General features: G+C 44.4%; 2 protein-coding genes across 2 annotated transcripts in view; both read right to left on the minus strand.

The window, feature by feature from the left end:
• The window catches only part of TRIM33 (tripartite motif containing 33), a 71,154-nt gene extending 70,974 nt beyond the window's left edge, over positions 1-180 (minus strand). The window contains exon 1 of the mRNA XM_026660988.2: positions 18-180. Coding sequence (XP_026516773.1) covers positions 18-180 — 163 coding nt within the window. The remainder of the gene's footprint in view (positions 1-17) is intronic.
• Positions 181-7,496: 7,316 nt separating this feature from the next.
• Positions 7,497-13,758, minus strand: part of BCAS2 (BCAS2 pre-mRNA processing factor) — a 6,822-nt gene continuing 560 nt past the window's right edge. Inside the window, exons 2-7 of the mRNA XM_026661098.2 lie at positions 13,637-13,729; positions 13,315-13,385; positions 12,101-12,262; positions 10,059-10,109; positions 8,658-8,738; positions 7,497-7,912 (exon numbers count right to left, since the gene is read on the minus strand). Coding sequence (XP_026516883.1) covers positions 7,786-7,912; positions 8,658-8,738; positions 10,059-10,109; positions 12,101-12,262; positions 13,315-13,385; positions 13,637-13,729 — 585 coding nt within the window. The 3' untranslated portion in view covers positions 7,497-7,785. The remainder of the gene's footprint in view (positions 7,913-8,657; positions 8,739-10,058; positions 10,110-12,100; positions 12,263-13,314; positions 13,386-13,636; positions 13,730-13,758) is intronic.

Raw genomic sequence — 13,758 nt, forward strand, 5'->3', positions numbered from 1 at the left:
CTCCGCCTCCGCCGGGCCCTTCTCGGCCGCCGCGCCGGGGCTCTCGCGCTCCTCGGGCGGGGCGACGGCGGGCGCGGGCGGGGCGGAGCCGGAGGGGGACGTGGCCGCGGGCTCCTGGCCGCCGCCGTCCGGGCCGGGCTCCGCGGCCCCCTCCCCACCGCCTCCTTTGTTTTCCGCCATGTTTCCTCCTTTGAACCCGACTCCCCGCTCCGCGCACGCCCAGCTCCGCGCCTGCGCCCGCACGCCCCGCGTCACCGGGCTCCCGCATACGCTGCGTGCTCGTGGCCGGTAGGTACGCGGCCGGCGGCGCAGGGACAGGGCTGGGCACGTGCCCGAGCGAGGCGCGCACCCGGCACGCAGCGGCTATCGACCGCGGGCAGCGTGGAGCGCGCGGCCGACACGCCGCTTCAGGGGGACGCGCACGGCGTGCCCAGCGGGCACGCGACTTCGGAGGGAGCGCGTACGGCATGGCCCTGGGGAGCGGCGGCGCGTGCGCCTAGTGTTCCTCCCCGGCTGGAGCAGGGAGGCGTCGTGAAGCTGCTTCGCTCTTCGGCTCAGCAGCAGCAGCAGCGGCGGGTAGCGGGGCGCGGAAAGGGGCGGGGCTTCCTTTCCTCTTCGCCAGACTCCTCTCTTCAGCTCGACGCCCGACTGGCTGAGCCCTAGGCTCCCTTAGGGGCTGCAGCCAATCAGCTTCCTGGGGGGGGAAGTAAGCTGCCTGGCCATGGCAGCCAACTCCCATTGCAGAGAGCCTGATGGGCAGTGGCACTGCCCCCTCATGGCCCACAGGAGGCGGGCCTTTCTCCCCCCTTCAGCAATGCCCGGGGCAGGGTCCAGACCAGCCTGCCCACCCAGCCTGCCGTCAGCTGGGCCTGTCCAGGGGCACTGTTACATTTGGTTTCGCTGCCCGTGACCACTGGACCACGTTTGTCACAGCACCACGGCCCCAGGAGCGCTGGGCGAGGCTGGGGCAGGCCCTGCACCCAGCAAAGACACCAAGCCCAATGCCCAGCATCTCACTGTCATCTTACACCTAGCGGGTGACCTACTGGCCATGAATTCATGTTGCCCTGCCCATAGTGGCCCATATAGTTCATAACAACATGACTACTCCTTACTAGTTGCTACTATAGCTGAATGGGAAGCAGGTGGTGCCGGGGTTTTGAGGGTTCAAACGCTCCTGCTCAGTTGCAATAGGATATTTAAAAAAAAATACATATATAAAAATTAATGTAAAGATCCCACAGGAATTATTAGAATGAATGTATATGCACCATTGTTTTCAGAAGTGAAGTTGGACGTTCTGTTTTAAAATAAAAATAAAAAAAAGGGGGCTACATGTTTAGCGTTTCATTTTGGTTAATGGAGACTGCCCCTTTATGAACAGGATTTGGGTCTATATTTGAGGTTGAAAGCAACGTGTGGGAGATAGTGCTTGTGTAAACTCCAAAAGAGAGTTTGAAAAAATTAGCTGAAGCCAAACCCCAGACCCTGCAGTAACCAAAAAGAGAAGAGCTTGACCCCCTGCAGCATGAACCAGCAGTTGAGAAGAGTGGTAAAATTTAAAAGTTGCCTCTTGTTCACTTTTTTTTTTTAATTATAGGTAAGGTCATTCTATTTGGGTCTTTCAGTTACAAAGTGAATAAGTTTGGGGGCTAACTACAGGCCAAGCTATGTATTGGTTTGTCTATCTTATGAGCCCAGATAAACTTGGCAGGGAGTAGAAAAATAACACTTCCTCTTAAGCAGTTTCTCGTACCTATTCATCTCTCCCCCATATTGGGCTGAAACCTAAAAGGTCTCATTTTGTAGAGAATGATAAATAGTGTGAATTACCGTGGGTCAATTTGACCAGCTCCTTATTTCTTATAAATTACCTCATCTGAGACATATTACTTGTTCATAGATTACAAGATAACTATAAAATCCAAATGAAAAATTGTTAATAACTGTGTCACAGAAACCATAATAATTGTCTTTTTTCCTTTCTCAAGCTATATTTTGTTATACGCCTAGCTTATGTGCTCATTTGATTAAAATACTGTTTACTGTTACTGACAACCCCTATTGTCTGTGGTGAATGAATAAATACTCATTGGTTAAGAATAAGCAAAAGACCTGCTTTTAAGATTACTATCTGAGTTATAAAAATAATTTACTAGATGAGCACAGCATTGAAATAGTGGGTCGTGGTCCCTCATCGCTAATCCAAGTGATAAGACTTAAAAATTAGTCTAAAATCAATCAATCAAAACTGTTACATTTAGGACTAACACTGTAGCTCGCTACTCAGTTCTTTCCTGCTTGTATCACAGTTTTCACATACCCCACCAAGTGTTTCATGTTCTCCATCAGCTGTCAGACTTTTGTTTTCCCTGCTGACTGGTTCAGATATAGTTTTTCATAACTTCCTAAAAGTGGGTGTGATTATACTGGCCCCCTTGCCAGCAGTCTGAGGCTTCATAAATATTCATATTGTGAACAGGCTTTGGTGACAGGTTGCTTTGCTGTTCACTTTTAAATAAAGTATATAGTCATTTCATTACATATCATCTTTCTGCTGCACATTAATATCATACAGAAGACAGAAAATTAAAGAACAAACCATAAGACATACAAAATTAGACAAAATGCAGTTCTGTCTTCATATCACCATGAAGACATTGTTTGGAAGAAGCAATTACAAAGTGTAATGGGGCTATACTGCTTGTTCCAAACAACATTCATTAACTAACACACACCAGTAACGCTAGCTCTGATTCCTGACAAGTTCCCAAAACAGATTTTTCATCCAGACCCATCCCCTCAGTATCTCACAGCATGGATGCTGGCTGGTTAACCACAGTGGAAAGAAGCTGCTCTGCTGATATTTTCAACATTCTAATTCAAAGCAGAAGAGACTCCACAAGACTAACAGTAGGTGCAGGACTAGTTCATGTGTATCTTCCAGTCCTAGAACCCCCCTCCTGCCTGAGATCTCAATGTGGTTTCAGCTAGCTTGATGGGTTCCCTCTGAGTGCTTGGCATCATGATTGCTAAACTTCCTTTTAATAGAGATAGTGATTGCCACTAAAAAGGCTATCAGCCCAAATGTCAGGGAAGATGCAGGCACTTGTGGCAGACCCACCATACACTGTCTTCCACAGGACCCCAGCAAGAATTTTTACCTAAGGTGGTCTCTGACTTCATCTAAACCAGATGACCCACCTTACCTGTGTTCTTTCCTAAAATCACATACCGAACAAGGGGAGGCTAGGCTTCATACCTTAGACGTACTCAGAACTCTATCCACTTACCTTGTATTGCTTTTGCTACTGCAGATAGGGTTAAAGGTCAAGCTACATCATCCCAAAGGCTTTCAAAATGGGTCTCTGATTGGATTACTATGTGACGAGCTTGCTGTAGGGCTAATTTAGTTGACATGAGTAGGCCCAAGTTAAGACAAGCCCAAACAAGTTACTGCAGAACAAGCCCAAACAAGTAATTGCTGACACCACTAGCTATTGTGAACATTTATAGTAAGTATGGGAAGAGAGAAATTAATGAAACTAACTATTGTAGGTATGTTTATAGTAAACCAAGCAAGCCGGAACACAATGCACTGATAAGTTTACCTTAACCAATCTGCAAAGTGATTGGTCCTCACATGCAAAAAGTATAGCTATAAGTAGCTAGGAAAGATGTATATAAACTGTGTAATGTGACACATGAATTGGGATTATGGCTCATCCTGTACCTAAACTCCCAGCAGCTTCGTCTGGCCAGCCTGGGCAAAAAGCTGTTAAGTGCCTAATAAAGTAACCTGAATGATGAGCTGGAGCTGAACTGAGGTTTTGGATACAAGAGAACTGGATGACGTCTTCTTCCAGAACTGGACCAGGTGTTCTGGATAAACCACATGGAAAGGTCTCAGAGGAAATCCCAACACTAGCTAGTTTAGAAACCTACCCACCAAGTCAGGGCAGAGCCCATTTGACTAGGGCGCAGGCAGCATCTGTGGTTTCTTTGAAAGGTGTTTCCATCTTTGAAATCTGTAGGGCACCTACTTGAGGATCAGTACGTGCATTTACAAAACACTATTCCCTCATTGAAGCTTTCCAGTTGGATGCCCATTTTGGCAAAGCTGTCTTACAATCACTGGTTTTGTAGATTCTGAGCACCCACCTCCTCCACATCAAGTCTCTGTTTGTTAGTCACCGATATGGAAGAAAGGATACCTACTCTATAACTGAGGTTCTTCAAGATGCATTGTCAATATGTAATCCATAATCCAGCCTCCTTTCCCACTACTAAGGAGTCTGGTAACTCCTGGATTCTGTATTGGCAAAGGAACTGAGGGATGGCTGGTCCTACTTCACCCTTTATGCCCTTGGGGGTGGGGAATGAGGGCAATCAAGACACAGGTGTGGCTCCAACAGACACCACTGAGATCAGAAACTTTTGGCAGAGCACATGACAGCCAGGAGTGGAATACATATGGACAAGGTAAGAAACTTATTTTTGAGACTTATTTTCAAAAAGGGATAGAGAATAAGATGAGGAATATCTTATTGCCCTTATATAAATCCATGGTACACCCACATCTTGAATACTGCGTACAGATGTGGTCTCCTCATCTCAAAAAAAGATATACCGGCATTAGAAAAGGTTCAGAGAAGGGCAACTAAAATGATTAGGGGTTTGGAATGGGTCCCATATGAGGAGAGATTAAAGAGGCTAGGACTTTCCAGCTTGGAAAAGAGGAGACTAAGGGGGGATATGATAGAGGTATATAAAATCATGAGTGGTGTGGAGAAAGTGAATAAGGAAAAGTTATTTACTTGTTCCCATAATATAAGAACTAGGGGCCACCAAATGAAATTAATGGGCAGCAGGTTTAAAACAAATAAAAGGCGCAGTCAATCTGTGGAACTCCTTGCCTGAGGAGGTTGTGAAGGCTGGGACTATAACAGGGATTAAAAGAGAAGTAGATAAATTCATGGAGGTTAAGTCCATTAATGGCTATTAGCCAGGATAGGTAAGGAATGGTGTCCCTAGCCTCTGTTGTCAGAGGGTGGAGATGGATGGCAGGAGAGAGATCACTTGATCATTACCTGTTAGGCTCACTCCCTCTGGGACACCTGGCATTGGTCACTGTCGGTAGACAGGATACAGACCTTTGGTCTGACCCAGTATGGCCATTCTTATGTTCTTACGAGAGACTTCTCTGCTTCTCATGAGAGTCACAGCATCACTGGCAACACATTACATAAATTTCTCTGAGCAAATCAACTGGGGCTTGCAATGGGTGAAGATCCCAAAACGATGCGTCTCAGAGCAAAAACTTACCAAGCTGCCTGATGTGATTTAGGGAAATTTCCTCCCCTCCTATTCAAATGACCACGGTTCCATGGAAGTGTGGTGGGGCTATTAAAGAGGGCTCCCTATACTTTTACACTGACAATCACCTACTTCTCCATCGAGCAGCCAAAGCTGCAAGGTGCCCTGTTGATTAACACAAATGAGATAAAGACTGCATTAAAGAATGCTTAGGTTTGGATTTAAGATATGTTCACACTGAGGTGCCAACCTTCCTTTGCACTCCCTCACCCCAGCATACTGAAGGATCCTTACTGGGCACTATATTTCTTCTGTACTTTATCATAAGTCTCCCTTTCCCATCTACAAATACCCAGGATATAGGAGGGAGCCTGTATCCTGTAGGAGGGCTAAAGTTAACAGGATATTGGACATGGCAGCAGGTGCACATTTCAGTTATGCATGTGGACTTAAACAAAACTGAGTACCAATTTTTCTTGTGTTGGTACAATGCCAAGTGTAATGGGGACTAGTCCCTGACTGGGGCTCCAAAGCACTGCTGCAATACAAATAATTTTCAGCAGTAGTTGCCATACAAAAGCAGATCTTTGGCATTCAAAATACCACCGCGAAAGCCAAATTTTAAAATGCCTAGAAAGAAAAGGGCTTACTTGTAATAACACATATGCAATGATTGTGTGTGTGGCTATCAGGACAAAAAGGAAGGAGCAGCATCACAGTACCTGAAACTTCAGTTATATTTTGTAGCAGAAGCATAGTACTTTGGTATAAGGTCTGATCATTTCATTATATCCTAGAGTGCCTGGGACAAACTGTGATTAATGTAAGACACTCTCTTCATAAAATTTCAAGAGTGCTAGTTCAGAAACAGAGGAACAAGCATAGCAAATACTTGGGTTTGAGTAAGTAGCAAAGAATCAGTCGTAGAAATGACTGCATTAGACTGGTTCAAGGCAGTGAATTCTGTATTTTAAAACTGGTAGAGGGATGGGTATCTATCCCCATGAGGGAAGAGTAGCTACCTTTGGCAACTTAGCCAGTGATCTAGTATAAAATTTTCCTCTGTCAGATAAATTGACTCACAAAGAGCAGAGGACCTTGTTAATTTCAAATCTTGGTTTAAGAAGCTAACAACATGGATATTTTATATTAATCCACTGTAGCTGGATTTTATGTTTATATTTTGAAAAGGGATGACATGCAGATTAAGAGGCAACAGGAAGCAATTCACAGCAGTAAGGGATGAGGGCAGCAGGGGACCACACTAGGCTACCAGCAGGAGAGAAGGTCAGGCTGCCAGTAGGAGAGAAGTCACACCAGGCTTCCAGCAGGAAAGCAATATTCTGACAGCTATATTTGACATCATCATCCACGTGGCAAAGAAAGATCCAGCCATTATGCTGGAGTGTGTGGATGATACAAATACAAATAAGGCAAGAATTTTAATCTCTTTAGAAGGCTTTAACTGTAGTGTTAAGAAGCAAATATATTTCCCTTTTTGCTTTACACATAACTGCATCCTGTTTATTACTAAGGAAAATCTATTCAGTTTGAATCCGTGATGCACACTTGCTATTAGAATAAGGCCATTCATTCCTTTGGATTAAGTACAAACTCCAGTTCCTCTTATAGAACGGCCTAGTGACTTGCACTAAACTATTAACATTAACTTTTCTTGCACTGTCACTAGTCAGGGTTGTTTCTTCCTTCTGTGCCATGATGTCGTATGTGGCTGAAAAATGTTGGACAGCATTTTGCCCTTTGGGTAGTTCCAGCAAGACCTATGGCATAATTTAAACACTGCACCTAGAACTAAGGACAGGTGCCTTATACACTGAAAAAGATAGATGGCCTAGACAAGAGAAAGAATGAGATCAAAGCAGCAAACCCTGGATCTGCCAGACAAGCCGGAGTGCCAGGAAATGCAAACAGCAGCTTTTGCAAAGACCAGCAAAAGCTCTTTCTAAAGGTCATGGAGGTAGTAACCACAGCAATGAAGCCACTCTCATCAATAAATTAAAAACCTTGCCCCAAGAAAGAACTTGTTCCATCTATGGCCTTGATGATATCATGCCCTCTAATGGCTCCTATGAAATGAAACATGCATACAAGCTTAAGGTACCTGCATGAGGTTTAGTATCTGACAATGCTCAGATGTTTACAGCTATCAGAAGCCAAAGTAAGTTAGAAAAATGTTTATTTCAGGTATCAGAAATACAAAAACAAATAGATATGGTTCTGTCTAAGAACCACTGATTCACACATGAAATCCTTGTGCATTCAGTCTACGGAGCAGGATTTTTTCCCTGAATCTGCTCTACCTCCTCCTAGTCTTTAAAACAAGAAACTGAGAACTGATGATGGTTTTCCATCTCATTACACATGCAGGTATTAGAGAGCCTAAGGACACGTGGCCTCTCCACAAAAAAAAGTTGCAAATTTGCTGCAGTGAATGGCAGGGGTCAGATCTCAGAAGTCTTGCTCGATGTTCTCCTTGTTGGCCTCCCCATGCTGCTGTTTAATTTGTAAGATTTCGTTTTCTAGTTGCACAATCGTTCGCTCAATCTCATAGTTTTTACTGACCAGAGACACCCACCTGGAACAGAACATATAAAAACCCAGAGTTTAAATACCAATTAAGACTGTTCAGAGCAATAACTGTTTCTATAATTAAAGGAAGGTAGCTGCACCTTTGGATCAATCCATTAGATACAAACAAGGAAGTAGTTCCTCAATATCTGATAAACTTCAGCCACTACATATGACCAATTTAAACAGACTAAGTGATGGAACGTTCATTCTATTTACTTGATGTTAAACCACAATGTACAAAACCTGACGCATTCAGATTCCTGACAGTTAGAAAACTAAGAGTTTTAGAAATAAAGTAAGTTCTGTAGGTGATTTCAAATTGCTAATGTGTCCTCTGCCCTCCCCATTCAGTCACTGCTTCAAGCAGCCACACTTGAATTACCCAGTTAAACAACTACACCTCTACCCCGATATAACGCGACCTGATATAACGCAGTAAAGCAGTGCTCTGGGGGGCGAGGCAGCGGACTCCAGCGGATCAAAGCAAGTTCGATATAATGCAGTTTCACCTATAATGCGGTAAGATTTTTTGGCTCCCGAAGACAGCGTTATATCGGGGTAGAGGTGTATTACCTGCAGCCAGTGTTACTGATAAAAGATGCGCAAGGTGATGCCAATCCTGTGAAGGCATCTAACTGGGTCACCAAAAGCCTGTCATAGGCTATCCTCTCCGAGGGAGAAAAAAAACCCATGCAGAATGTGTATCTGGGGAAGAATTAGATTAAGAGAAGGAGATTTTAGACACTTACGTTGACTCCATCTCTCGTAGCTTAGACCCAGCTGTGAGCTGCATGTTCTTTCGCTGCCAGTTGAGATCTTGAATGTTTTTCCTGGGAGAAAATGTTAATTGTTTAACCACACAATTGCATTCACTTTTTCTGCTGCGCTGGAAGTTTAACATTTGCTGTTGTGCTTGAAATGCAGCCCAACTCCCTTACTCAGCTACTGGAAAGGATCCTGGATACCCAAATGCACAGCACCAGAAGCATGAAGCTCAGTCATAGGCATACATATAAACTAAACCTAAGTATCAAGTCTAAAGAGAAAGCGGACTGTGGACATAAAATTCTGTAAAATGAAACTCAAACATGCTAGTAGGGCAGGAAAAGCAAAGAGTGTCGGAGTGTCTGAGCTCAGAATTCTGTTTTGTCCACTCTGAGAAAAATCAGGATGCTTAAACTAAACTGCACCATTCTCATGAAGCCAACAATGATATCTTTGGATGGAAGTGGCTCCAGACAGAGGCTGGGAAGAGCTGGATACACAGAGACCATTTAGATTTTGTATTAAATACAATTAGAACACTGATGAGGTTCTTGCTTTTGTCAGTCTCAATACTCAAACTGCATATCCAAGTTTGTTCTGGAACATTTCCCAAACTCCAGCAAAGAGCCCTATCACCCCTGCTTCCCACACTCGCTGTATCTCAGAAACGAATCCTAAATTGCCCAAGAAAAACAGGCAGTGGTGAGAAATGGCATGCTAGGCAACTTCGCCCTTGCCTCTGACAAGGATCCACACAGTGTTTCATGAGATTGTCACCTTCAGACTGGACTACTGTAATTTGCTGTATCGGAGTCTGAAGGTATAATCCATGAAAAAGCTCCTGCTTGTACGGAATGCACCAGTCCATCTCAGCAGGATGAGCTGCCATGATCAGGTCACCCCTGTTCCTTACACCCTCCACTGGTGACCAATCTGCATTTGCTGTCTATTCAAGGCTGTAGCCCTGATCAAAGCAATCAACAAGCCAAACCTCACACTAGCCACCACATAGACCTGTCAAAACTATTGGAATCCTCTGGACAAAAATAACTCCAAGCAGTCGGAGCCCATTACCAGTAGCTGTTCTTCAAGGAGGATCCACTACTGCTGGGTAGGGGTCCAGGCAGAAACAGTTTGTATGGATTGGAAACAGGTGGAATTGTAGTGAGTTTGTCCAAAAATGGTGGACTAATTCACCACCTGCTGCTTCAGCACAAAACCAAAAGAAATATGACCAGGTCCTCTTCTCTACAACCCTGGCAGCAGCCTAGGGCAGGGCAGGGGTGATAGGGCTGAGTGGAGGCCTTTCTATACCTGTTATTGGGGAATTACCTTTAGAGTCCCTTCCAAGTTTGAACACAAGGATGAGAAAGGGCAGCACTTACCTCAATTTCTGTAGTTCTTTCTGAGCTTGTTCGATCATATGAACCAGGTGTCTAATAAGCAAAGATGAAAAGTGTAAAAACAGGAGAACACATGGAATTTATCAGCTCACTCAGCGCTATACAATCAATAGAGGGAAGCAAGGAAAAACAAAGATTGGTGTGTCATTTATTTCTCCAAAATGATATAAACAACATGATGGTCATACTCCCCACCCAGGCCAAGATGTCTGATATTTGCACCTCACCTTGAAGAGGCACACTATCTTATACAATCATTTTACAGTAAACCTGCATGATTTGGGTTGACCTGCTGCTGGGGAACAATTAAACACATAGGCCCTAAGCTGAAAAATGCACCTCAAAATGCAACAGGCAAAATTACTGACAAAGCTTTTTATTGGTTTACAAGCGTGATGCTAAACTTTGAGCAAAAAGTCCCTTGGAAACCTGTATTTGGAAAGATAAGAATATGCTCAAATTGGGGCACATTATTCCCCATAATTTTCCTACTCAAATAAGAAAAATAAAGATTAATGAATAATTTAGGACACACACATATTGAACTATAATATCCAAAGATGAAAAATTGCTGAATGTTAAAAAAAGTTGACATTTTGTTAGTTTAATGTTAATAGTTTATGACCATGTATAGAGAACGAGCTGGATAGACCAGTGTAACACTTATGCTAAGGCTTTGGCCTAGTCTTTGCTTGACATAAGTCTTGCCAATTTCTCTCTTAGGAGGACTTGCTTAAATGATGTTCACAGCTGATAGGACATTTTATTTTGTTCACAGACTGTATTGTGTTGGAGGACACAGACAAGAAAAAGTTAGTCAGTACAATAAAATACACAAAACGTCATGCTAAAAAGTCCCCGGATTGGGAAAAGCAGGAGTAAGGTGAGACGAAGATAATGTGGACAACATAAGTTACATACATTAAAGTTTGTGCATGTGTATTGTATGTGTTATGTAAGACACAGTGCTTAATGTTGATTGGAATGCATATGTGATGTTGAAAATTATTAAAAAATACAAAGTGAACAAGGACTGAAGTTGGAGAGTATCTTCCAGAGATTGAGATGACCATCATGAAGTGGAGAAGAGCTTCCTGGTCTCCTGGAACTCAGTAACTTGGGACCCTACCTGTTCCATTTTATCTGTTTGTTATCTGTCACATAAATATGATCAGAAACTAGAAGTGACAATATTTGTACATTTTCAGATAGAATCAAAGACAAAACGTGACTAAGCATAAATTGGGTGGACTCATGCTTCAGTTTCCCACCTTACACTTCAGTTAAGGACACAAACATCTACCAGGAATTCTCCAACCTCTTTCATTCTGTAGAACTCAGAGCTTCTCTCAAACATCTCTGCAAATGCCTCAATCCTGCCTCTGCCTAGGTTTTACTCCATTCTGCAAACCACCCAGGAAGGGCTCCACAAATTAGTTTGAGAACCACTGAGGAAAGCAGATTCTGGCTGGTTCCCTTGATAGTCACTCAAGACAGATTTCATTGTAAGGGCTAAAACCCTGTCCCCCTCCTCCAATCTGCCCTCTAGTAAAACTAAACTTCTTCTGCAGAAAGGGAGGAGCAAGATCTGGGGACCCTGAACAGATGGACACAAAACCGGCACATGTTGCAGCTGTCTTCTGTTGGGCTCCCTGGGCCCCACTGTATTTGGAACAGTGGGAGAGGCTGGAATATGGGATGTGACTGTTAGGTGCATGGCTCCACTGGATCATTCTCCAGCACAGAGAGGGTTGTGGCAGCAGCAGGGCTACTGCAGCAGGGCTACTGCAGCCATTTCTGTGGTCTCAATACGAAGGTGGAGAGAGTTCCCTTCCACCATCATCAGCATACAGTCTGATCAGATGAACTCTACCATGGTTACAGGACAGGTTCTGAAGTTGTGAGAGACATTTCAATAAAATTTGGTGATTATTCTGAAGAAGTTATATGGAAAACACCTGGAGAACTGAAAATTGACACCACTTTTGTCCAATATTTTCAGAAGAAAAGAAGGAACTGCTTACTCGTTATACACTTTCCAAGCATTGCAGCCATGCTGAGACATTAACTCCAGATTCTCAATCCGAACAGCCTGATGCTCCAGCTGAGCCATTGAGTTATTAACACATTCTTGCCATGCTGTGATATCATTCTTCTGACCAGAGGATGGAGCAGGCAGCTCATACCTGAAATAAAGCCAACCAGAAAAATGTGTCTCTAAACACGTCTCAACTACAATTAAGGTCATTGCATTTAGACCTTCTAGAACCAATTTTGCTCAGAGGCACAAACACTGACCTAGTGTCAAACCTAATGCAGAGAAAGCCATCATCTCAGAACTAGATAGAGAAAATAGAGGAAGGAATCTTGTTGTCCACTTTTATTTAGTAAGAAACAATGCAACGTGCAGCTACTTGTCAAAATAAATGTAATGAGTGAAATACAGCATGTTACTGCTAGGAAAAAAAACAGTAGGTTCCCATTTCAAACTGTCAGTATATTTAACAGAGCTGGGCTGACCTACACAACAGGAAAGGTTATCTGCTGAAACTTAAGGGTGTTCAGCCAATCGTGTGTCTCGGCTGGATCTCTCTCCACTCTGGCAATCCTGAGTTTCCAGTAAAGAGGAGTTGAAGCTATTTGAACTTGCCAAGAAGTCTAAGGCTCCATGGCTGTATCATCTAAAAAAAGATGTGATTTTGGCTTCTCTGTCCCTCCTGTTAGAAAAGGTGACGATGTGTTTTAAAGAAAGGTAGCCCTAATTAAAGCTGCTACATTTTCAAAAAACCAAAGCATTATTAAAAGCAGCTGCACAAATAAGGACAGATCTACACTCAAAATACTGCTTTGGGGCAGCTGCACCGATACAGCTGCGCCACTGCAGCACTTAAGTGAAGACGCTCCTATGCCAACAGGAGAGCTTTTCCCCTAGTTAATCCATCTCCCCAACAGGCAGTAGCTGTATCAATAGGAGAATCTCTCCCGTCGACCTGGCGCTGTCAACACAGGGGATTAGGTAGGTATAACCATGCCGCTAACGGGTGTGGATTTTTCACACCACTGGCCTGAGAGACTTAGTTATACCGATATGGGTTTGTACTGAAGACCTGGCCTAAGAATCGTGCATTACACTGCTTCCGTCAGCAAGAGCACGCCTGCCAGGGTCTGGAACGGTTCCATCCAGACCAGGCCTTTCCCACTCGGCTCATAGCAGTCACTTGTGCGGACTCTCACTCACCTTTTCATGCTGAGGAGCTCTATGGGCTGCCGGGCTGCCAGGCGCTCAAACTCATTCCGCATAATTTCAGTCTGTTGGTGCAGAGCAGACAGTTACCCACAGCCAAGTAGGGGAAAGGAGAGACCCAGAGTGCTCCCACCCCCGAGGGCAGGAGAGACTGAAGCCCTGCCACGCAGTGACTGATGGTGGCAGTTCTCTTTGCGCCCCAGCCCCACAGTGAGGGCACAGTTGGCCTCATGCTGCAGCAGCCTCCTGGCAGGAGCCTGTAACCAGGAGACTTCAGGGCTTGGCTCTGGCTACCCACGGCACCTCCCTGGCTCACCTCAAAGGCGCTGTAGTCAGGTGTGGGCAGGTAGCTGAGGTAATTCTTAGTGGGCCGGTAGCGTCGCGTCTCCTCCTCCACCAGGGCGGCAGCCTAGAGAGAAAGAGCGCAGAGTGGAGCAG

This window comes from Terrapene carolina, unplaced genomic scaffold (assembly GCF_002925995.2).
Source record: "Terrapene carolina triunguis isolate 2854851 unplaced genomic scaffold, T_m_triunguis-2.0 Scaffold926, whole genome shotgun sequence".
Lineage (NCBI taxonomy): Eukaryota > Metazoa > Chordata > Testudines > Emydidae > Terrapene > Terrapene triunguis.